The sequence below is a fragment of the Varanus komodoensis genome, unplaced genomic scaffold (assembly GCF_004798865.1).
Source record: "Varanus komodoensis strain SLA01 unplaced genomic scaffold, ASM479886v1 scaffold23, whole genome shotgun sequence".
Lineage (NCBI taxonomy): Eukaryota > Metazoa > Chordata > Lepidosauria > Squamata > Varanidae > Varanus > Varanus komodoensis.
This window is the reverse complement of record NW_025335627.1, coordinates 1,602,058-1,627,377: the sequence shown is the minus strand read 5'-3', so window position 1 is coordinate 1,627,377 and position 25,320 is coordinate 1,602,058. Positions and strand designations below refer to the sequence as shown.

At 40.6% G+C, this 25,320-nt stretch overlaps 2 protein-coding genes across 5 annotated transcripts in view; both read left to right on the top strand.

The window, feature by feature from the left end:
* USP40 (ubiquitin specific peptidase 40) overlaps positions 1–15,939 on the top strand; it is a 64,496-nt gene extending 48,557 nt beyond the window's left edge. For both annotated transcript variants that reach the window (XM_044431804.1, XM_044431805.1), the window contains 10 exons: positions 700–764; positions 1,067–1,141; positions 3,145–3,271; positions 4,836–4,930; positions 7,363–7,481; positions 7,940–8,005; positions 8,132–8,342; positions 10,773–10,865; positions 12,343–12,434; positions 14,036–15,939. In XM_044431804.1, the coding sequence (XP_044287739.1) occupies positions 700–764; positions 1,067–1,141; positions 3,145–3,271; positions 4,836–4,930; positions 7,363–7,481; positions 7,940–8,005; positions 8,132–8,342; positions 10,773–10,865; positions 12,343–12,434; positions 14,036–14,141 (1,049 nt within the window). In that variant the 3' untranslated portion in view covers positions 14,142–15,939. The remainder of the gene's footprint in view (positions 1–699; positions 765–1,066; positions 1,142–3,144; positions 3,272–4,835; positions 4,931–7,362; positions 7,482–7,939; positions 8,006–8,131; positions 8,343–10,772; positions 10,866–12,342; positions 12,435–14,035) is intronic.
* A 1,035-nt stretch (positions 15,940–16,974) lies between these two features.
* The window catches only part of TRAF3IP1 (TRAF3 interacting protein 1), a 47,352-nt gene continuing 39,006 nt past the window's right edge, over positions 16,975–25,320 (top strand). For all 3 annotated transcript variants that reach the window (XM_044432114.1, XM_044432113.1, XM_044432115.1), the window contains exons 1-3: positions 16,975–17,142; positions 24,001–24,069; positions 24,704–24,865. In XM_044432114.1, coding sequence (XP_044288049.1) covers positions 17,020–17,142; positions 24,001–24,069; positions 24,704–24,865 — 354 coding nt within the window. In that variant the 5' untranslated portion in view covers positions 16,975–17,019. The remainder of the gene's footprint in view (positions 17,143–24,000; positions 24,070–24,703; positions 24,866–25,320) is intronic.

Here is a 25,320-nt window from a genome sequence, read left to right as displayed (position 1 = left end):
ATTCAAAAGTAAACAATAACCATTGTGTTATACTCAGAATTTTATATAGAAAAATGGCAGTGGTTTTTGTAGAGGGTGCTGCCAATCTCTACTCTTGGCAAGTATCCCAATGTCAGCAGGACTGGGATTCTTCTGAAGAATAGGATCTGAGGCAGCCAAGATGGGAGCTTTGAGAGACATGGCACAGTCCTTTGAAGTACCTTGAAGGTTGCTGCCCCCAGGTTCCCAGGCTGTCCAGGATAATGGGAATGTTTTGGAAAGAGTGGGAGGGGTTGGAGAAGAAGAGGAAGAGCTGTTGTCTTGCTTGATTTGGGAAGAAGTTCCTAGTTTGTGTTCAACAGTCATTCTTATTATACACAGTAGCTTGTCTTCCAACGTAAGGTGCCTAGAGCATTACTTTGGCTTGCACTTGTGAAGTACCAATAAACAGCCTGTTTTACAAAGAGATTGTCTGGTGTTTGGGGTAAGAAGGGGGAGAACTGTGCTCACAACAGTTTTAGCAGACACTGGCAGAAATCTGGAAGTAATATGTTCCTAAATCCCTCACATCTCTTTCTACTTTGCATATAGAACTTGTTATCAGAAACAGACAACAAAAGCAATCTCAGACCTTCTGACTATTGTATTTAATAAACTGAAGTTCATAAAGTAATAAACTATGTTCATAAAGTGACTTCACATTTTCTGCTTTTTTTGCAGGGGACAACTGGCATTTGAGAAAGATGGACTGGTGCTATGAAGCTGGGGAAGCATTAAATGAGGAAGTAAAAATGCTAACTTTATTAGTATTATGTTTAAAGTATTTGATAAACAATGAAATCATGTAAACAACATTTGTGTTGGGCCAAAATATACAAAGTGGCTGCAGCATATTTCTGTAAAATCGTTACTACTTCTGTTCACCATAAATTTAGTGTTGTTTACAAATAGGGAATATGCTGTTGGAGGTTTTGCTAAGTAGACAGGTTCTTTGGTTCTAATGCTTTGATATTTTTTCCAGAATTAGCTTGTTTTTCACTGGTTAGGTATATGGTTTGTTTGATTAGGTATACCATTGTTTCTTCAGGATGCCACACTGAAGGAACTTAATATCTGCAGTGGAGAAACATTGAATGTTGCTGAAGGGAAGCTTCCACCAAAGGTAAATAATAATTTTTGTGTTAAAGCTGTTCCCTTGGATTTGGTTCTAGCATAGCCATGATGCTACCTTGTGAATAGAAAGTAACCACTTTTCCCCAAAGAAGTACTGAATATGTAGAAATATACTTATCTTCACTTATGCCACTGTGAGCCAGTTTAGATGTGATTCCTGGTTCAATTAACTAACCAATTAAACATTAATTAAGCCAGGAGTGAACATAAAGCTTGTATACTTGCCCATTCTTCAGTTTCTCCCACACACCTGCTTTGATGCTTTAATCTTGGTTGCTTTAAACCTCAGTTCCCTGTATTTCCAAACAAGCTTATTAACCAAGTTTAAAATCCTGCTTAATAAACTTATTTAAAATGAGAATTCCTCATTTCAAGCAAAGCAAGGTTTAAAGAGACCAGGGTCAAGATGTCGGTGTTCAAAGGGAGGCTTAATAAACTGGTTTATTAAATGAAAGTGGTTCAGGCTTAGCACAAAGCTCGTTTATCACAGAAGGATGGCTGAATAGTAGAATTCTGATCACTGTGACAATGACCTGGTTTGCTTGACATGAAAACTCATCATGGGTAAGTAGCCATGATGTATTGTCATGTGTGAACATGCACATGTCATGAGCAGAGCTGGCTGGAGCTGGGAATCAGACTAGATGGCCTGGGGGACCCCTTTTGACTTGCTCAGTTTCTATGTGAACCCAGCCCAGTTCCCATAAGTTGGCTTGTTGTTTTTCCCAGTGAGCCACCCTGAGAATGGGCTTCTGCAGAGGTTGTTCAACCTATGATGGGTGGTTGTGTTTTCCAGACCTGGGTGACTGATTCTATCATAGGGAGCGGCAAGCAAGGTACTGAGCAAGAGGGGCAAACAATATTTGCTGCTCTTGTGAGGCTTGCCTGGTCTACTGGTGGCAGTAGCCTTCTCACAAGTATATACTTCCATGACCAAACTATCCCGTCTAGCTTTTCCAAATCCCTGTTTTAAGAGGAACCCTTACCTTTGGAGGTTGTCAAAACCATGCATCAGTGAAAGGGGATTGCACTTCCTGAGGTTTGGAGTGGCCGGAAAAGTTGGGAGTACTGGGACCTATGGTAGGAACATTCAAAATACTGAGGATATTTCTGTGAAGTCAGTGGGTGAGGGGGATGTCACTTATCCTGTTTTGCAAGGAAATATCACTTGCAGCTTTGTTTTGACTTGACAAGTAACCTTTTGACAGCTGCCACCTCAAAGCAAACCATCAGTTGCTTTGGAACCTTGCTGGGGCGATGTCCAGGGATGATAACCTGCTGTACTGTGACAGCAAGCACCACCCACCCCCTCGCACCCATGACTTTCCATTTTCATACCCACGGTCCTGCACATTCACGCAGTTGCAGCAGTCTGGCTTTAAAATAAATAAACATCATAAAAATGTTTGCACACACTCAGGTGCCAATTACTCACAGCCCCTCCAATGTGCTACTTGGGCTCTTTGGAGATGTTGTCAATTTGGAGAGCACGGCTTATTGCCAGAGCGGCTTAGTGTGACAGGCGAACCCACCCGATGGTACAGTGTGCTGCAAAAACAACAGAAAAGGCAGAACAAAGGTGAGGCCGTGTTGATGATAACCCTGCTAACTTATGACCTGGAAGGGGGGTTTGCTTGTTAAATCATAAGTCACTTATTCATTTGTCACCTAGTAGGTGACAAATTTACATCAAGGTGAAAAGTAAGAATGTATAATTAGAGAAGAACAGGCAAGGATAGAAGACATTGAAGCAAACCAAGGAGCTCAACAAGGACGCACACTATGGATAAAAGAGGCAGAGACAGAGAAAAAATTTGGGATGTCTCAAAGGAATCAGAAAAAGGAAAGTGGCTCAGTAAATGAACCTGTTAAACATGACCTATATAGTTTTAAAAAAATCAGCTATGTTACAGTTAACATATGTCCTAAAGCTAGTATGTTTTGATAGCTCTTGACAGTGCATTATGTAACACTATTAATTAATTTCCAAAGGGATTCTTGAAAGTGCCTGTCTGGTGGTACCAGCCCTTCTCTCAGCTCAGGTGCAGAAGGAATGTTCTAGATCAAGGGGATTGCATTATCAAAAAAGCAGGGGCTCTGGGACTCTCTGTATCAGAAGGTAAGCTATGTATAATGATGCATAAAGGGAATAGTATTGTGAGAATTTTTCAGCACTGGAAATAGCTATCTAATTCTTCCAGTACCACCTTGGCAGCAAAGTTTTTATTTGAATAGCTTTTGGAAGTCAGTATCATTGCCTAGACTAAACGAGCACTTTTTGGTTCATAAGATATTGATTACATCTGAATGACATACTAAACCATTGTTCAGTACAACATACATGAACTGCAGCAAGCCTGAAGTTTGTTCACTCGTCTTCATCTTCCTGAACAGCCAAGGAGGAGGAGTTTGAAAACTTTTGCCTTCTAAATTAGTTAAACATGGCTTATTGTGTTATCTGGACCAATGAACATTTGTTAATGATTAGTTAACACTAAACTAACACTGAACTATGATTAGTTGGACCAAGGAACTATGATTAGCACATGATTAGTTTCAGAGAGACCAAATTCAAATGGTGGAAGCTGGTTTGTTAAAACTAATGCTTGTTAAGGTTAAATGTTCCAGTCTAGGCAACATAGGAATTGGTATTAACTAAATTGGAAGTGAAAGTTTATGCAGTCTTCATGCAGGAGGATGGAAGGAGCACATGAGATCAGGAAGAATCTTGTTTAAACTACCCCTTAGCACATTGGCCCCAGCCATCATAGCCAGTGGTCAGAAATGCTGGAACTTTTAGACCAAAACATTTGGAGGACTCCAGGTCAGGGAAGGCTGGGTTAGCCTGGCATTCTAAGCAGCTGTTCTGTTGTTCAGAAACAGATATGCTTTCTTTCACACACTTGCCTCTTCCACTTTTACTCAGCTAGCTATAGTCTGTCTACTTGTATATTGCTGAGTGTGAAGTGTAAACCTGAAGTTTTGAGTTGTTTGGGGGCTAAATAATCATACTCAGTTAATTCATGGTTTGTTGTTGGGTTAACTCTAGTTTGCTTAGCTCCTAAACAACCTAGCTCTCCAGGCTCAGCTATCATGCTCAGCAACCTACAAAAAATCCAATCATTTGTTGATTCAAAGTGGAAATGCCCAAGTGCCTGATTTCCTCATTCCTAACAGTCCACAAGCTATTTAATTCGTGGGTTGTCATTACAAGTAAATTAACCTGTGGTCTCACATGTGTTTCTACTACCTTCACTTTTCTCCCTTCCTTTCCTCCTGCAGGTGTGAAGATGCAAAGCTCCTCCTTTCTTATTTCAGTAAAACGTAGTTTCACATTATATATGAAATTGAAAAATTGGTTTTAAAAACAACTGGAATCCAGCTAACATTTGGTAGCAAATGTCAGAGTGTGTTTGTTGTTATTTATGAATCAGGCTACTATCAGGAAAAGTGATGACAACCTTATTTTGAATTATTTTTGGCTCTACTTGTAATGGAAATTTACTTGGAGGATTGAGGAAAGAGCATTGTTGTTTCTTAGAGATTTGAGGACCCCATCAGAACTTGTTTTAACAGTAAACCAACTGAAACAATTCAATAACTGATCAATAAATTCATGATTTGCTGATAATGTGAGTTAAGAATTCAGGGTTTCTTTAAATTGTGACCTTTGATCTTTAAAGATCTGCCAACTTTTCTACAAAGTGAAGTTGATCTATGCTATGTGGGTGATATAGAAATCTCAGAAGAAGCTTTCCTGGAAGACCTGAAGATGCAGGTTAGATGTTATCTTTTGTTAATCATTGCTGCCATCTTTTCTTTATATAAGAATGATTATGCATTTAATTTCCTTTCCCCTGGGTCTATACGGCATTTGCTTTTATGCCATTTTCAGTGCTAATTATAAAGAGAGACCTTTGAGACTGCAGCTGAGACATGGCCTAATAGAGACTTGGCTGTGTGGCACCGTTCCTTTTGTGAGCTCTTGGCTGAAAGAATCATGTTGCACTTCCATTAGAAAAGTTTCTTTGGGATTTCATGATTTCTTCACTTTGTTATACACAAAAATAATACTGTTAATCTTCAAAAGAACCATTTTGCATGTTTAGATTGTTCCTTTATTAAGGGGAAGGCATGTCTTTCATATATGGGATATAAGGGGTTGGTGATATTTGTGAAGACTTTAAAGTGAGAGTCAAAAAACCACTTTCTGTTATAAATAGGAAGATGTCTTATACTGAATCAGCATTGATCCATGGTAATGGAATGAACAATAAAGCCTCTTTGGAAGATCTCATATCAATCAATTCCTTATTTGGTCATTGACCAGCCAATAAATAAAACACAAAATTACAGTTAGTTAAAAATAAGAAAAATACAGTACTACAGTACAGTACTAAAATTACAATAATTAAGATAAAGAAAATAAAAGCATTCTGGTAGAACCTAACAACATTTAGGATTAATTGTGCTGTGGACTGTACAGACTACCAAACAGTATTTGGCTGTAGTCAAGGAGATAAAATTGGATTGATTGGATAAAAGTATCTTAAGATAAAAAGAACTGGAGTAACCAGAATATTTAGAAAAGAGTGGGAGTAACAGTTCCTGGTGAGCACCTATATAGAGAGGGCAGCAAAGAATAACATGCTCCAGCGATTCAATTATTCCCCCCCCCCCCCATGGACACAGTCTCTGTTCAAGGGGAGGGCATTGAATCTAGCCAGAGATAATCCCTGATCCCCAAATTCAGAAGGGCTTTATGTTACTGAGTTACCTAGCTGGTTGAAGAAGATACACAGAATGATTCAGGAAGGTATTTCTGGAGAGAATTGGATAATCTACTTGTAGCTCTAAATCAATGGCCTGCTGTTTAAGTTCTGCTAGTGCCCATTCATAGTCCATCTAGGAGATAGCTGGCCATGAATAACCATATAATTGCAATTTGGCCTGCATCGCCTGGCTGCAAGAGCTCTGAAGGCTGTCAGTCATTGTTAAAGGGACCAAGCCAGTTGGAAAGAAGCGGAGCTTGAACCAGTAAGAAAGGATGTAAATTCAGACTGAAGTTTCAATTTTAGAAAGGCCAGCTTCTTGGCAAAGGACTATGTTCAAAACGCAGATCAGTTCTCAGATCAATTCATTATATGTAGAGGAAGGTGGTCTGCTAATTATCCTTATCCTGCGTTCTTTAGAGATTTGGTCACCAAACCTGGAACATACTGATGTAGCTAATAGACATCAGTGCAGTTCTTTTAATATAGGTGTAATTTGTGCGTAGCTCAGTGCTGCAGTGAGCATCCTGACTGCTTCATTCTGCAACAGTTGCAGCTTCCAAATCAAGCTCAAGGGCCACTCTACATACAATGCATTACAGCCTAATCATGCAGTCACCAGTGCATAGGTCACTGTGGCTCACCTTTCCCTATTCTGGAACAGACGCACTTGGCGCATCAGCTGAAGTTGATAATGGATACACTGGGCCTCTGAGATCACCTGAGCTTCCAGTGACAAAGTTGGATCCAAGAGTACCCCCAAAATATGTACCTGCAGCCCCAATGCTCAGACCTGGGAACTACCTACTCGTAGGGTCTCTGTCTTGCCAGGATTCAGCTTCAGTATCAGCTCTCATTCCACCCAATGCTGCTTCCAGGTACCAGTTCAGATGTCAAAGAAATAAGCTGGGTGTCATTGGCATACCAGGTCATCTTGTTCAGATCTCCTAGTAACCACTCCCAACAGCTTCATAAAGAGAGTAAATGAAGTTGGCTATGGGAATGAGACAGAGTCACCTAGTGCTTTCTCAGGAATCAATCCCATATATAAAACGTTAGGCTCTATACATGGTAATACTTGAGACCAGCTATATACCTAAAACCTGTTCCAAGGTTTTTGCATTGCATGTAGTTTGCTTCCATTGCATATAGACTGCAGTAAGGGAAGAAAGTATTTTTTTAAAAAGCCCAAGGATAGATACATTTTTCAGATAGTGAAAAAACTAACAATACTTTATTTGATTCTCGGGTATATGTTTTGTTACAGAATGTTGGGAAAATGCTTATTTATTTAAAGATATGTGATGTAGAGAGGTGGTTAAAATAACACATTTGTGTTTCTGTAAATGAGAAAATACATTTCAAACATGGATCGTATTCTTCAGCTTTTTAGCTATTATTTATTCAAAAATAGCTAGCAAAGCACTTTCCTTTTCAGGTGATGACTTTGCCATCCTTTCAAGAATTTAGTATTCCAGCACCAGAGTTTCTCCGAGTTTGGACAATGGAAAATAAACGACCAAGCAAACTTCTACGAAACAACAAGGAACAACTCTAGTAGGTTCCTAAGTACAACATTAAAGCTGCAATCCCATACTCACTTACTTGGGAGTAAGCCCCAGTGAACACAGTGGGACTTAACTTCTGAGTAGGCATGTAGGATTACATTGAAAGTTTACCTAAAATGTCAGTGCAACGTATTTTTAATATAATTTTTAAAATTAAGTTTAATTTCAGTTTTATCACAAGTTTGCTTGATAATGTTTTTTAAAGTTTCATTGTTGGCTGCATAGGCCATTTTTTATTTTTTTTTTTACATGTCAGGAAATTTGTCTGTAGAAGTTCTTGCTCTTAAACTCTATCCAGGCATTTGTTTTGACAACACTTAATGCTGACAGTATGTGATTTTAAAATATCCAGCATTCATTTATTTAGTTACTTTATTTTATACTAATTATATCCCACCATAATGGTAAAATATTCAGCACTGAATTTAAATTATCTATTTTTTCCAGTAAATTCAAACTAGGAAGCAGAGTGGAAATTTGTGTAGAACCTTTACATAAGGAAGATAATCTTGGGTAAGATACACAATCACTATACATCCAAACAGATTTTAAAATAAAATATCAAAAATTATTGGGTGAAATATATGTATGCATGTATTTTGAGAATACTTATTGCGTTGTGTGTCCTTCTGAACACAGACTGAAGGATATGCTCCTGCGGGTGATGATGCACATACCAGGGAAGAGAGATTATTACCACCCTGTGGATTTGGTGTGGGATATTTCAAAAGCATGTACAGCATCTGCCTTGAGACAAAGAATTGCTGAATATTTTTCCTTACCATTGGAGAAAATTGAAATTGCTAAATATTCACCTGGGAAATTTGAGTGGATGCCAATATGTAGTTGGGTAAGCTAAGAGATAAGAGTGGAAATATGTTTATGGAAAATTATATTGTCTATAATTATTTCATTGAAAGAATATTTTCCATTACCTGAATGAAATATTATGAATACAAGACCTGAGCCAAATGTTCATTAATTAAAAGTCTGAGGGTAAAGGGCAAGGACACAGAAGTGGGAGAAGTTTCATGACCTCCCATTAACATGGATGCCGGTAGGATTATTTTTGAGGTGAAGAAGAGTGGAATGAACACACATGCACACGGGCATGCGCACACACAGAGGACAATGTTAAATGGGCAGGACAATTCTAAAAGAAAATGTGTAGCAAAAGCTGCTTGAGTGTATCTATACATTTTCCTTGTGCATGTGCACATATTGGTCACATTCACAACCTTGTAAATAAGCTACTCAAGGTGGATTGTTTGTGGAACGATCAGCAGTGTACCCAGTGTGATTGTTCCTGCCCCTTCCCCTATACCCATCCTCCCACAGGTATCTCAAAGCACAGCAGAAGACTATCTTGCCTTCCCTCCCTTTTGCACCTGTCAGTTTTTCCCTCTTTTAATCTTTTTTTCTTTTAATCTTTGTGATCTCCAGAGTGACAGCACTTTCAAAGTGCCCAAGTAGCACATAGTCATGGCTGTCACTGTTTTTCCCCCTGAGATGTGTGCAAATGCTTTTCTAAATCCTAAAAGACGATGCAGTTAAAGTGCTACACTCAATATGCCAGCAACTTTGGAAAACTCAGCAGTGGCCGCAGGATTGGAAAAGATCAGTTTACATTCCGATCCCAAAGAAGGGCAATGCCAAAGAATGTTCAAACCACTGCACCATTGCACTCATTTCACATGCTAGCAAAGTTATGCTCAAAATCCTACAAGCTAGGCACCAGCAGTATGTGGACCGAGAACTAGCAGAAGTACAGGCAGGATTTCGAAGAGGAAGAGGAACTAGAGATCAAATTGCCAACATACGCTGGATCATGGAGAAAGCTAGGGAGTTCCAGAAAAACATCTACTTCTGCTTCATTGACTATGCTAAAGCCTTTGATTGTGTGGATCAGAACAAATTGTGGCAAGTTCTTAAAGAGATGGGAGTACCAGGCCATCTTATTTGTCTCTTGAGAAACCTATATGCGGGCCAAGAAGCAACAGTGAGAACTGGACATGGAACCACTGATTGGTTCAACATTGAGAAAGGAGTTTGGCAAGGCTGTATACTGTCGCCCTGCCTATTTAACTTATATGCAGAGCACATCATGAGAAAGGAGGGGCTAGATGAATCACAAGTTGGAATTAAGATTACCAGGAGGAATATCAACAACCTCAGAGGGAAGAGTAACTAAAGAGCCTCTTGATGCAGGTGAAAGAAGAGAGTGCAAAAGTTGGTTTGAAATGCAACATTAAAAAAAACTAAGATCATGGCATCTGGTCCTATCACTTCCTGCCAAATAGATGGGGAAGAAATGGAGATAGTGTCAGATTTTATTTTCCTGGGCTCCAAGATCACCCCAGATGGTGACTGCAGCCAAGAAATTAAAAGACACTTGCTCCTTGCGAGGAAAGCTATGGCAAATCTAGACAGCATACTAAAAAGCAGGGACCTCACCCTGCCGACAAAAGTTCATATAGTCAAGGCTATGGTTTTCCCTGTTGCAATGTATGCCTGTGAAAGTTGGACCATAAAGAAGGCTGAGCACCAAAGAATTGAGGCCTTTGAATTGTGGCACTGGAGAAGACTCCTGAGAGTCCCTTGGACTGCAAAGATATCAAATCAGACAATCTTAAAGGAAATCAACCCTGACTGCTCTTTAGAAGGCCAGGTACTGAAGATGAAACTCAAATAGCTTGGCTACCTTATGAGAAGGAACAACTCATTGGAGAAGACCTTGATGCTGGAAACGATTGACGGCAAAAGGAGAAGGGGACAGCAGAGGATGAGGTGGCTAGATGGAATCACTGGAGCAGTGGTTGTGAGCTTGGGTGGACTCCGAGGGATTGTGGAGGACAGGAAGGCCTGGAGGAATGTTGTCCATGGGGTCGTGATGGGTCGGGCACAACTTTGCAATTAAAACAAATTTTTACATACATATATTTATTTCATGGAATTTTGTTGACATGATAGATCTGAAAATGGCTGTATCTAGAGATCCAACATGGTGAAGACTTAGCATTTGGAATTACTAAATTCTATGTTCAACAGAAACGTGCTGTAGCCTTTTTGGGCAAGTCCATATAATTTAGGTTGAATTGTAAGGGCTACCCTCAATAATATAATTTTTTATAAGCTTTTATGTTTAAAATCAGTAATGACCATTCGAGCATAAAATATATATTTTCAATTTGGGACTGTAAATTACTCCATTCTCATTCTTTGTAGAAGTATATTTACTGGGTTATGGTAGTTTTGTCATATCGGTTCATTCTTTGTTCAGACACAGCAAATTTCGAGGAAGAAAAAGAAGAAAAGTGACAGCTTACAACTGAGTCCCTACAGCCTAAGAGATGGAGATATAATTGGTGTGCAGGTAATTAAGTAACAGCTGTATTAGCTGCTAGCATTTGCTATTAACCTCCAGTAGAAATGTGAATGGGATCAGAACAAAACCTACAGTGAGTAGAGGGAATCGGTTTTGCAAGTGCTGGAGGACAGTAAATGACAGGATGAAATGGGAGCAGGAGTGCAATGTAAAGTTGGAGAGGAAGAGGGGTCAGCTGGATGAGTTTCTTGATCTGTTCTGAGCTTATGATATAAATTAAAGAAAAATCCTAGACACACAAACTTTCAAGTAAGTTCCATTTACTTCAGTGGGACATGTTTACAGGGAAGTGGGCATAGGATTGTGGCTTAACAGAACAGTTCTTGGGTCTTTCATATGCTCTCTAGGAGACCATAGCATTCTCCAGGTTCCTGGATCTGAGGTCAGAAAAGAACTCCCAACTTAGAACATGGCATCTGTCCTTGGATCCCTGTCTCTGTCCTCACATTCGGCATGAAAAGAACCATATGGCCTGCTTCTCCAAGACTGCCAGACCAACTTCACTGAAGTGATAAAGGAGTTTCAGGGAGAGGGGAAGAGGCAGGTCACCAGGATATACAATTCTCTTGGCACTGCAGCCATCTTGCATTGTGCCACAGCTGTAAAGCTAAAATTAGTCATCTAGCTGGCTTGCAGGGTGAGAAGAGCAAGTAGGTCAAGATTGTTTTCAGGTTTCTCCAAGCATATTTAGGATGTCTGTGATCCTCCAGTTTCCGAAGATTGCAGGCATCCTCATTGGACTGTACCATAAATCACCTACACATGTAGGATATTCATTTTCAAAGCATATATTGTGGTCCATTTGTTTTTACTACTTTTTCTGCTTGGTTTATATATCTGTGCTAAAAAAAACTCAAAAATCTAATAAGCTGGGTTATGAAATCAATCATATTTGTATCTGTAAAATTGCAATCATTTGGTTGGTTGGTTGCTTTTCTCTGTGTGTGTTACTGTAATTAATGAGGCCACATTGCTTTAACAAACTCTTGCTTATGTTTTGCTTGAATTATGATAGGAGATTCCTTTGTTGGCAATCAGATCCTCTTCTCTCCCCTCACCTCCTTTAACTAGTGTGGCTGTTTGCTATGCTATTTGTACTTCTTTTCTTAGCTGTTAAAGGCTTTGGTCTGATTTTAAAATTTTAAATGTTTAAAATAAATCCCGTAATACAACATCACTCTTGAATCCCAGTTCTGTATTGGGCAGAGAACTTAACCCAATTTTTTGCCAGGCTTGAATGACTGAGGACTGCATATTCCTAAATATATAAATATAAAAGGTAGAAAATAAAATTCAACTGCATTAATGCATCCAAAAGAGTATGATTAGTAGAAATAGTAAATTACTTTTGTTAATAAAATTTTTAATACCATTACTAAATTTTCAAATGTAAAATGTATCCCCTTAATCAGTTCATTACTGTTGGAAATTGTTTTCATAATCATTTCCATTCTTCTGGCAACAGAATCTTCTGCTTGATGATAGTAAGGACTTCAGTACCATAAAAGATGACATTGGAAAACAAATGCAGAAGCAATTTGCTGTGGAAAAAACAAGGTAAATAAAATTTATTTATAGAATTTATATCACACCTTTCCCTCATCAAGAAACCTATGGCACAATTAAGTAGAAACAGCAGTAAAATGAATCTCACTGTGTCCTCAAATGTAAGTATATTCTAGTTACTGAGAGGAGTTGCATTTATTCATGTTTGTTGTCCTGCCATTTTTCCTTTCAATGAACTCAAGGTGGCTTACATAATTCTCCTTCTCCTCTCAGTTTTATTCTCACATCAACCCTGTGAGGTAGGTTAGGCTGAGAGTCTGGAAGTCACCCAGCAAGCATCTTGGCTGAGTGGGGACTAGAACCTGACTCTGTTGGATTCCCAGGCCAGCATTCCAACCACCACACCACACTCGTATTGTGTGTATGCATTCATATGTGCATGTGTTAGTGTTTAGGGTGTTCCACTTTTCAAAGAAGCACCATTGCTGTCATTCCAATTCAATACAGGTCTACTTAGATGTAAGTTCCATTTGATTTCAGTGGAACTCATTCTCAAGTAAGTGCATAGGATTGCATCCTAAAAGCCTTAAAATCTGTAACAAAGCATTTGATAAGGAGACATGATGGTATTTATTAATACATGGGGCAGATATTCTGCCACTGAATACCAGTTGCTCTAGTCTTTTGACATTTACTCAATAAGCTTGTATCCTAAGTTCTTCCTTTCATAGATTTCTAATAAATCAGCTGACTAACTTAATAGTTAAAACAACAAAGCCTTCTGTCACCTTAAACAAACTTATTCTGGCATCAGCTTTTATGGACAGTGAAATTACTCAAATGCATAAAGTGTTAACCTCAGATTTCCGTACATACACTGGGGTGCAGGGGGAGATGTGAACTGTGTTGGCAGAAGGGAACTGAAATGAAGAAACTACAGACCGATAGATTATTACAAAACACTGAGTGATAACATAGACATCATTGTAATTATAAGCTGATTAAAATATGTATTGCAGTTAACCAATTTTGCATTGATATGTCTTTGAACTTCAATACCATCCACATATCAAAGCTTACACTTGCCCATCTTCCATGATACATGTCTTTTTTTTTTTTTTTTTTTTTTGCCATCCGTGCCTTACTGCATTTACACAGGACAAACAGGCCAGTCTCTGTGCAAAATAATAAATGGACACCAGTCTGAGATCGGGAATGGCAGTGTTCAGAAACTGGTGAAAACACTTCAATCTCCCAAAACATTCTATCAACTTGTTTTGTTTGATTTATTTATTCTATTCATACGCTGCCTTTTTTCCTTCCAAGAATTTAAGGTGGCTTACGTAATTCTCCATCTCCTCTCAATCTTATCCTCACAACTCTCTGGGAGGTAGGTTGAGCTGAGAATCCAAAGTCACCCAGTGAGCTGCATGGATGAGTAGGGACTGGAACCTCTGCCACAATGGCGCTCTATGACGGGCATGTGAGGTTTACACTGAATGACTCTGAATATATTTGTTTGCCAGAATACATTTTTAAATCTTTAAGGTGTCATGAGACTCTTTAATGCTTTTTGCTGCATGTCTCCAACAAAGTATTACTGCTGCCTCTGGAAATTGTAACTTAATGATGTATTTTTTGTTTTTTAATAGCCAGCAAACTGGGTGTACACAGAACAATAGCGCCTATGGAAAAAAGACGGCTAAGCATCATAGACCTGAAGCAGCACTGTCCATCAGTGTAGGAGCTTTCAGCTGACTCACTGGGACTAAACAAACTTCTCTAGTGTTTTACTGAACTCTAAAACAGTGTTGCCTCAATTGAACTAGCTGAAAAATGGTCTTCCTATTTTTACACGTGCACCTATGTATTAATGACAATTGGCAATGCCTGAACATAGCTGGGGCTTTATTGTGGGGAAATGCTTTTGTTCTGTTAATTTCAGCACTTATTCTCAGGGTGGGTCGCGACACTTTATTAATGAAAATGCATATGAATATGATTATCAGCCAATTGTTTTTAATAGGTCTGTGTTTTCATCTGATTGTGTTATATCATCACTACAAAGTTGTTTGCCTCCTTGATTCATCTGTATGTTTTTTGTATTATATTTTGAAGATGGAATTGTCCCTTGAAGATGATGCTTTATAAGGTGCTCTAGTCCTCTGCAGCCATTTTTTGAGAGCCAAGAGATAGATGACACAGGGTATTTAGGTCCCACTCATTCTTGATTACCCTGCAATTGAATCAGCCTGTATTCTCTCTCTGGCCTGTATGCTGTATGGTGGGTGATGAGATCATGCCTTTTTGTTCCACTCACCCAAATATGTCTGTCCCAACAAATATGTACAGGTACATGTACAGGTGCAGTCTTTGAATACAGCTTGTATGGATAAGCTGGCACAGTGCTATCTGGGAATACATTAGCCAAGGGATGTTGGATTTTATGCATGTACACCTTATTCAAATATTGGGCATTAAAGGTATAATATGGAATATACTCTATTACCATTTCTCACAGATAGGGAAAAGTATCATCTGAACCATGTGTGATTACATTTGCCCTGCCAAAATTCAGTATAATCCTACTTGAACATCACTGGGCTGAACCCAGAGTAAAACATCAGTGCTCAGAATGGTGGAGGGCTCCAGCAGAGGCACTCAATGTTCACTCATTCCTCCTCCTCCCTGCAAGCCTCAGCATGACCTGGGTGTTCTGGATGGTCCTGCAGCCCTCTTAACTGGGTGGGGGGTTGCAAAGGAGCCTGTAAGGAAGTAGAGCAACAAGGGGAAAATGCTTCCTACTTCTCCCTCTTTCAAATTCAGCTTTATATAACTTATTATTATGTAACATTGAGAAAAGTGTTGTGTTTCCAAAATGAACGAACAGAGATGGAAAACTGGCAAACAGAAACGGTGAGCAGTTAAGATCAGGATTCCTACAGACTTATGCATATCATTTCTTAAGATGCACCTAGCCTATGTGTCTCATGAGCCAATGCATCATGCATTTTGTTTATGTAATTGCAGAAATACAACTGAAACAAATAGTAGAATTGCACCTAGGATAATATTCCTTCTTAATGTACTGAACATTTGGCATTCAAGCAAGAGCTATTTTCTCAGTATTCATCCATCTTGGTATCTCATTAAAAAATGATGGTCCATGTCACAAAACTTGCTAGTTGAAGAATCTGGAAGTAGTCCTCAAATCCTATCGTGGTTTTTTGTTTTGTTTGCTTGCTTTTGGTATAAAGAAGTTAATACAAGCCTTAGCATTTATATATACGAAGAGTATGTGACTTTAATCAAATGTAATATGGCAAATGGCATCAGGAATCCAAAATCAAGTTGTTTGAGAGGCTGGCTTGATTTCTTGTTACAAAATTATGATGTATTCTGTAACTGAACATTTTGTTAAAACTGTCTTTAGAATGGGACTTGCAGGGTCCCATTGTTCTTGTATTACAGTGCAAATAATTTTCTATTTTTTTGTAAGTCTAATCTTTCTCATACTGGCAAAAAAGAATAAAGTGTTTAAATGTGTTGTTTTCTATTTTATTGTTTTATAACAATGACTTCTGAACAGACCAACCAGTGCTCTTCCTAGTCAAATAATTTTAATGAAAATAAAATGCTAACACCCCCCCCCCCCCGCTCTCACACACACCCTAAAAGACTCAAGGAATTCTCAGTTTTGAAAAGTTTAATCAATGAACACAAAATTAGCATTTAAAAAGACAAGAGATTACATTCCCTTAAAAAATGGAAAAAGATAAAAGCTCATCTTAGAAAGTGTTAGGGTGCCAGGTTCTCTTTCCTGTTCCTGGACCTGCAAATTGGCAACAGGAAGAGGTTGCTTTCAGGCCTTGCCCCATTTTTCTCAGTCTTCATCCTTCATCCCCAGAGTCTAGGTTTGTTATTTTTGTTCTCATCTCATCTTTCTATTTCTTCCCCCCATCTCTAGCCACCCCCCTTTCTCCCCTTCTAGCTTCCAAGCCTTGCTGCTTGTGTCTATTCCTTTGCCTTGCTCCTTTGTCTTCCCATTTTCCCACCGCCATCTTAGCTCACAGGCCCCCACACAGCCATGAGCTACATCCATCCCAACAGCTGTTTCTTGTGATGTCCATAGCAGTTTCTTAAATTTCTAAATGTGCCCATCCATCTGAAATGTTGGATACACCTGCTGGCTTGCTTAATTGGCCCCAGCGCTCTTCACTGCATCGGCAGACAACCACTGAACTAGAATGCGCGCGTTTAGTCTGTCACCCTCCAAAACTTTCGGACTCCAGCATGATGACACGACACGGCCACTAACGCCGCTCTCCCTCCCGCCACGGCCCAGGCCCAGGCCTAGGCCTCACTCGCACCCACGCCTAGCCTGCTTGCCCCTCGCCACAGCGCCGAACGAAGGGGGCGGCCGCGGCCTCGGCTATCGCCGCCTCGCGCCCCGCCGCCCAGTGGCGAGGCGGAGAGGCGGAGCCGGGCGCACCGCGAGGACGCCGCGGCCAGGCGCCCGTTGCTAGGGTCGCGAAGCCGGGTAGCAACGGGGACGGCGGCTGGAGCGCGCCGCCGCAACGCGGGGCGTGCCGGGAGTTTGCGGCGGCCTGGCGGGTCCTGGCTTTTCGCCGCTGCCATGCAGGGCTCCGTGGTGCGACGCACGCAGGAGTTGCTGGGGCGAGTGATTCGGAAGCCCCCTCTCACGGAGCGCCTTCTCAGCAAGCCGCCCTTCCGCTACCTGCACGACGTGATCGGAGAGGTCAGGCGGGGCGAGGGGGGGGGGGCGCGGTGCAGAGAGGCCGGGCCGCTGGCGTTCCCCAGTTGCCGGGCAACTAGGGGGAGAAGCCGAGGGAGCGGAGGCTGTGTGCGTGTGAAGGGGTGGTTACGCTGTCACCCCCACCCACATCCTCGGGAGAGTTGGTGCCACTTCTTCTCCCACCCCCCGCCCCATCTAGGGCTCCTCACTGGCTTCTTGGGCCACTCCGTTTAGGTAGAGAAAATGAATTACTGTGAACATAATATAAGCTGTCATTTAAACAATCCACCACACATATACAAAACTATCCTTCCAGTTAGTTGTTGGCTAATTGTACTTACCATTGTCTTTATAGGACAATGGTAACAAAAAGGGGTCGAGGACTTGCCTGCAACTCAGTCATTCGTATGTAGGGTTTGGTGCCTTTGTTATTTCCATGATATGAAAAAGCTCGGCTCGCTAGTCCCTGCTCAGTAAGCTACAGTTAAAGGCACAGGTACATGGTTACGATGGTGATAGGGAAGAACACTTGTAGTAATGGCAGTTAAAGCATGACCCTGCTGAGTGAAATCTGGCTAAGTCCTGCATGCCTGAAACTATGAAAACCATATTTTCCACCACTACTCCCTTTTATTCCTGCTAGTCATGTAACTAGAGCCCGCTTTCACTTAGATAATACATGTATGTATGGATATAGAAAGGAAAGAAAGGTAAGATGTTGGGGTCAAAAGACCATGAAATACAAAAGGTTTCTGGTTTTGATCTATGAGACTCAGTGTGCTGTTAGTGTGTTGGACTACAGAGACTGTGATTCACAGACCCACCCAGTCCTGATGGTCTGTGCATGATATCTGGCTATCATTCTCCTTCATCCTAATCTGCTTTACAGGGTTGTGAAATTAAAAGGGGTTAAGGAAGAACCATGAATGCCACATTGAGCTCCTTGGAGGAAAGGCAATATCAAGATGTAATAATGCTAAACTTAACAAAAATAAGCAGGAGTATCGTGGCACTTCAAAACAGATTTATTGCCATGGTTTGTATGATTGCCATAGCTTGAACAAGCTAGTGTCTTAATTAAGCTGCAGTGGTGTTGCTGCTTTGTCCAGACCTGGGTGGCATGACTTCTTTGAGGGGAAAACAGCTCTGTCAACCATGATTTGTTTTAGCTGTGGTGATTTTGCAGACCAGACTGTTGTAGCCTAAACTTTCATTAACTGCAGCACATTTCATGAGAGATATGAAATAGTATTCTAAACTGGCACTTGGGTACAGAGAAAATATGTGTAAAAGGTGGGGCCAAAAAATTATTGTTCCATCTAGCCAAGCTCACTTTTTGCTAGTTTGCTAGTCACAATGCCAAGGGGCTGTTTCTCAAGAGCTTTGCTGAAGTCTAGATATGCTATGTCCACAGACATACAGGAAGATTAGTCTGGAAGGATTTGTTCTTGAGAAAGCCATGTTGGCTTCTACTAATCACTGCATTGTGTTCAAGACTGGCTGCTTTATAATCTGCTTCAGGATTTTCCCAGGGATTGATGTCAAACTGGTTGCTCTGTAGTTCCCAGGTTCTTTTTCTATTTCCTTTCCTGAAGATAAGGAAAACATTTGCCCTTCTCTAGTCATCTGGCACTTCCCCTGATTTTCATGATTTCTCAAAGATAATAGACAGTGGTTCTGAGAGTTCTTCAGGTAGGTCCTTTTTGACTCTAGGATGAAGTTCATTGATCCCTGAGACTTGAACCCATTCAACCCTATGAACCTTGACCATTTGCCTATCAATCTTGAGCTTCCATCCTGTACCTTCAGCTTGTACTTCCCCTTCTTCAGGAAGGTCATGCATGTTCTTTTGAGAGAAGACTAATTCAAAGTAAGAATTGAGCACTTCTGCCTTTTCTTTGTCATTTGTTACTGTTTTACCATCCACACTGAGCAGCTGAACCCCCATTTCTTTCCTCTTTTACTTTGCACATATCTGAAGGCTTTTTGTTGCTTTTAGCATCCCTTGCTAGCTTCAGTTCACTTCTAGTTTTTGATTCCATTCTTCCTTTGTAGCCTTGCCTTCCTTCCTATACATGTCCGTTTTGTTTTCAGATGATCTCTAAGCATTTTGTGAAGCCACATGGGATACTTCTCTTCTACCCTTATTTCTTGGTGGAGCTGTTTGTAATTATGCCTTTAGAATTTCTTTCTTTTTTTTTTAAATTCCTGCCCGTCTTGGATTGCTTTTCTTATTGGAATCAATTGCCATGGAACTTATAATTGTTCTCAATTTATTAAAACTGGCTTGCCTAGAACCCATGGTACATATTTGGCTATATTTGGCTTTTGCTCTTTTTAGAATCAAGAATTCAATTATGGCACTGTCATTTTCTCCCAGAATTCCTGTAGCTGCCATTTGTCCTCTAGGCCTTCCCTGCTGGTTAGGATCAAGTCAAGGATAGAGCTTGTTCCTGTTCCTTCCTCCACTTTCTGTTGGAGGAAGTTATCAACAACATATGTTACGAATCTCTTAGAGGGACCACATTTGGCAGAATTTCTCTTCCAACAGATATTGACAAAATAGAAGCCCCCCAAAATAATGACATAATACCTCCTTGAAACACTGGCAATTTGTTTTTCAAAAGTTTCATCTTCGTCTTTTCCTAGGAATAGTCTCCACCCACTGTGTTCCTTTTATTGATTGTTCCATTTATAGTAATCCAGATGCTCTCAATGGAGCTACTAAGCTCATTTTCCTGTATTTCTCAGGATAGGTATCTTTTACATAGAGTATGACTCCACCTCCCTTTCTGTTCTTTCCATTCTTGAACAGACTGTGTCTTTCAGTTGATGATTTCTAGTCATGGGAATCATCCCACCAAGTTTCAGTTATAACTATCAGGTCATATTCACCTTTTTAAGAGCTCAGGTTTATACTGTTTGTTTCCCATACTGTGGGCATTAGCATATAGACATCAAAGACCACATGCTTTATATTCTAGCTTTCTTCCTACATTTTTGAAAGTTATTATTGGGCACTGTTAGAGCTGATTACTCTCTTGCGGTGCATAAGCCTTTGTCTGTTGTTACACCTCCCTCCCCTGTAAGATTCAGTTTTAAACACTCCTGCTTCTTCATGCTGTGGCCAAACACATCCTTTCCAGTCCTCGTAAGGGACATCCCATCCCTTGCTGGCAGTCCACCTATCAAGAAGTGTATCCCAAGGTCCGAGAATCTGAATTTCTCACATCTGTACCACTTTCATAGCCAGGTATTCACTTGGAGAATTTTTCTTTCCATGTCTATTTCTCTCCCCAAAACTGGAAGGATTGAAGAGAAAACTATCTGGGCCCCAAGTTCTTGACTTTCTTTCCTAAAACTTCAAAGTCTGATGTGATTTCTTCAAAGTTCCACTTGGAAGTGTCAATTGTTCCCACATGTACAGGAAGAAAGAGCTGTGTGTCAATGGGCTATATGAACCTTACCAATCTTTTGGTTATATCACTAAACTGTTCTCCAGGGAGACAGTACACCTGATAAGTCCATGGGTCTTCCGTGACATACCTGTGCCTCCATCCCTTCTCTTCTTGTTCTTGCAAGCCTTGCTATCATTGCCACTACTTGGTTAACCTTTAGCCTCTTATTCAGTGTTGCATGAGATTACTTGTATTTCTTCCACAGCATGCTTCCCTCCAGTCTCACCCTCCAGTAACTGAAAGCAGTTTGAGAGTTCCCCTGCTTCCACTGGTACAGAGTCTCTTCTAGTTCTTCTGCACCTGTCAACCTTTTCCAGGGAGTTTCCTCCTCATTTTCCCTTCGCTGAGGTTTCTCCTCTTTTGATGCAGATTGCTGTTCCACATCTAGCTTCTGTACTTCTCTTAGTTGTGCCATTCCATTGCTCTGTCTAAAAATTCTTCATCTTCTTTTATTACCTTGAGGGTGGACACTCAATACTTTAGTGCTCTCACCTTTTCTTTCAGGAGGGCTACCAGTTTGCCTGTGTAAGCCATGTTGATCTCAGGCAAGAAAACAAACATTGCACAGACGTCACCACCACTGAGGAGTCTTCTCGGTCCATATTCTCAACTGCCTTTTTGATTCTAGCTTGCTGGGCCTCTTGTGATAACCAGTGTTTTTGCCTGTCTTCCCTGAAGGTTAACAACACTTTCCTATTAGGAAATGGGAGTGTGTTACAAGGAATAAAACAAAGGGTGGAAAACTGAGGGGTGGAGAAGGGAAAAAGGTTAGGGACCTCCCCCACTGAATTCCACCATCACATTCTTGGTTGCTTACTCCTTGGGAGCTTGGCTGCTTGTACCCCAGAGTCCCTAGTCTAGCAGGGGCAGCTTTCTCTGATCTGTTCAGCTAAGAGTCAGGAACCAGAATGACTCTTCCACCCACACAGCTGCTGCTAATAATTAGGCCACTCTCAGCTGCAGCTCTCAGGAGCACACGGTCTCTTGGAAAAGAACATTTGCTGGACTAGTCGAGGCTCCTCACCCCTTTGCCTGTGGTTGTCTCCTCTTCCACTCCAATTCTGCTGCCATACTCCTGTTTACTTTCCCTGTTTGCTCACTCCCTGGAAGCTTGCTTGCTTGCTTGTTTGCTTGCTTGCTTGCTTGCTTATTTATTATTTATTTATTTATTTATTTATTTATTTAGGACACTTCTATGCCGCCCCATTTGCCGAAGCCTCGGGGCGGCTCACAACCATAAATAAACTTCAAAACAGAATAATATAAATTAACAATATAAATTAAGTCGCCCTGGCCAAAGAATAAAATGAATAAATAATATTAACAATTAAAATAACATTTGAATAAAAAGGTCTTTGCCTGGTGCTGAGAAACAAATAACGACGGCGCCAGGCGGACCTACAAGCTTGACTGCTTGTATAGCAGAGTTCCTAGATCAGGTGAGGCAGCTTCCTCTGATCTGCTCAGCTAGGAGTTGGGAATCAGTAGAATATTTTACTGCCCATAATAAATAGATTGTGCATTAAATTGCCAGGGCTGAGAGACAAGACTCTTAATTTGTTGTAACAAGCTATCCTCTGCAGTATATTTTATGGCTCTAGTATAAAAGAACAGGACTGGTGGATGGATCTGAGGGTTGTTTAAGGTCTGACATCCTTCCCCATTTTCAATGAAATGGGGGTATCAATTAAATGAGGTGTCAGATCAAAGCAAACAAACTGCGTCTTGATTATAATGAGATAGACAAATGACAAACATGGGTGGACCTCTGCTCTCTGGACATTCCTTCAGGGAAGAAGGGATATTCCACTGACCGTGTTATCCTTCTGGGTTGACTGACTGCATTGAGGGTGGAGCGGGGACTGCATTGCAGTGGTTCTGCTGCTACTTGTAGGGCCATTTCCAGAAGGTGGTGCTTGGGGCATATACTGTTCAGCCCTGCGGAATCTCCAGCATGGCGTTCCTCAAGGTCTGTTCTGTTCCTCATGCTATTCAACATCTACATCAGGGGTCCTCAGACTTTTTAAACAGGGCCAGTTCACTGTCCCTCATACCGTTGAAGGGGCAGACTATAGTTTGAAAAAAATGAACTAATTCCTACACACACTGCACATTAAAATGAATTAAAATTTAATTAATATTTTTAAAATGTTTGCTCCGCTCCCTTGGGGTGCAGCGAAAGCCCAAGATGAGATGGGGAAGAGCAAGTCCATATTCAAGGGACATAGCTACAACACAGCCAAGGCACTAAATATAGTATTTTGCATAATGCAGCTGAAGACTGCAACTGGCATTTACACAGAATGACACAAAAATCCTAAGGATAAATACTGTTAATGCCACTCTTAGCATTTGAAGCAAGTCAGCCCAGAACAATTTCCACAATACACAATGGCTATTTTGATGCAGAGTTTATGACTACCATATTTTAATGCAATCTTGCCAAAACTGGTACTGTCCAGATGAGTTGGACTACAACTTCCATTGGCCATGCTGGTTTTCTCCAGGCGAGTCCAAAAGCTCCGAGGCGGGCCGGGTAAATGAGCATGGCGGGCCGTAGTTTGAGGACCCATGATCTACATAAAACTACTGAGTGGGGTCATCCAGAGTTTTGGAGTGTATTACCATCAGTATGCTGAGGACACACAGCTCTATTTCTCCTTTTCAACATCAGCAGTGGAGGCTGTGGATGTGCAAAACCAGTGTCTGGCTACAACAGTGGACTAATTGAGGGCCAACAAACTGAATTTCAATCCGGATATGACTGAGATTCTGTTGGTGGTGGTTCCTCTGATAGGGTGGGGGAGTGTTTAACCTGCTCTAGATGTGGTTGCACTCCTGAAGGAATGGGATCATAGCTTGGGATGCACCCTGATCTTTGTCATTAGAGACTTGGCTGGCATTAGTGGCTCAAGTACCTCCCACCAGCTTCAGCTTGATGGCCCAGCTGTGTCCCTCTCTGGATGGAGACAGCCTGGCTTTGGTAGTCTACATTCTGGTAATCTCTGAACTGGATTGTTGCAGTGCACTTTATGTGGGGCTGCCCTTGAAGATGGTTCAGAAGCTGCAGTTGCTGCAAAATGTGGCAGCCAGATAAATAACAGACCTGTAGGTTTGAACAGGTTCAACAGCTGAGGATCTGAACTGTGTATCCAGGCATGATATACATTATATCAAATTACTAAGAAAGCAATTGTTTCTGTACAGAGACTAATATAACCAAAGGAAGCTTTGCAAAATTATAGATGACATAAGGCACAAACTTTTTCCATAAACACATTATCCATTTAATAGAATGTATACATGTAAATTCTCACTGAAAAGAGATAAATCTGATTCCGTATGGAAATGCAATTGTTTGAGAAATCCACTAACAAACATGTTGTTTTGTTGTTCTTTTAAGGTAATTAGATCAACTGGTTTCATGAAAGGATTATATACAGAAGCAGAGATGAACTCTGATAATGTTAAGGTATGTATGCACTTTCATTATTTAATTTTTATAAGGAAACAGTCCAGTATAGATTAACATAAACCTCTAAACACAGATGATTATGGACATCCTATGCAGGTCGGTAGCAGTCTCTGCCTTTGCATGGATGATTGATTCTGGCTGAAGCACTTCAAGCAGGGAAGGAAGTAGGCTCAAAGGTTGTCAGAGTATATTGTGTTTTGACAACTTTGGTTTCCTCCGCTCCCAGCCCCTCGCATGACTCTTTTATCCCTTTTCCAAGATTGTGCTTTTGACTTTGGAGGAATAGCTAGCATGGTTCTTTCCATACCAGCTGTTGGTGAGAGGAGGAATCAACGCTGTATGGTCATACCTAAAAAAAATCCTGTTCATTCATTCATTCATTCGATTTATATGCCACCCCATTAGGCAGCTTACATCATATTAAAAACCAAAAATGCCCCCCTATACTGTCTTGAAGCCATGGAATTGTTGTTCTTAGAAATATTGTGCATGCCCACACAAACTTTTAAGTATGATTTGATGTAGTGTCTCAATTGTGTCATAATCCATATGTCTTTATTACAGATTATATGACATAGAGCACAATTTGTGCTATAATCTGAGATCTTACTTTAACATGTTGCTCTAATAGGATAAAGATGCAAAAATCAACTTCCTTCAGAAAACTATTGATGTTGTCATCATGGTGACCGGGGAATCCTTGGCAGTGAAACCAGCACGTATTGTGGCTGGACACGAACCTGAAAGAACCAATGAACTGCTCCAAGCAATTGCTAAATGCTGTCTCAGTAAGGTAGAATCTCAACAGATATTTTTTTAATCTGTGGAATATAATATTACTAGTGTTTCTAATCATATAGAAGTCTGGAATCTCTGCTGGTGGAAAGGCAGGTCTGGAAAGTAGTAAAGGCTGAGTCAATGGGGAAAGGTAGCTTGGGTGGAAATTGCAGGGTAAGAGTTCAGTATCATTTCTTCATGCCTTGCCATGGACAGGTATTTATATACATGAGTTGGCTAGTGGCATGTTTGTTTGCACATCTATGCAGTTTGTCTGTGATTCACCTAATATAATCTGGCGTTTGCTTGACAGCTCAAAGAATGTAGGCTTCCTTGGGTACCTCAAAATATAAATAGAACACCTGTATAAATGTTTTAAAACTAACAATTGTGCCTGTTAGCACAATTAGTTCATTACTATCATACTCATCCCACCTAAGGTACTTCAGATAATATAATTCAGTTGCTATT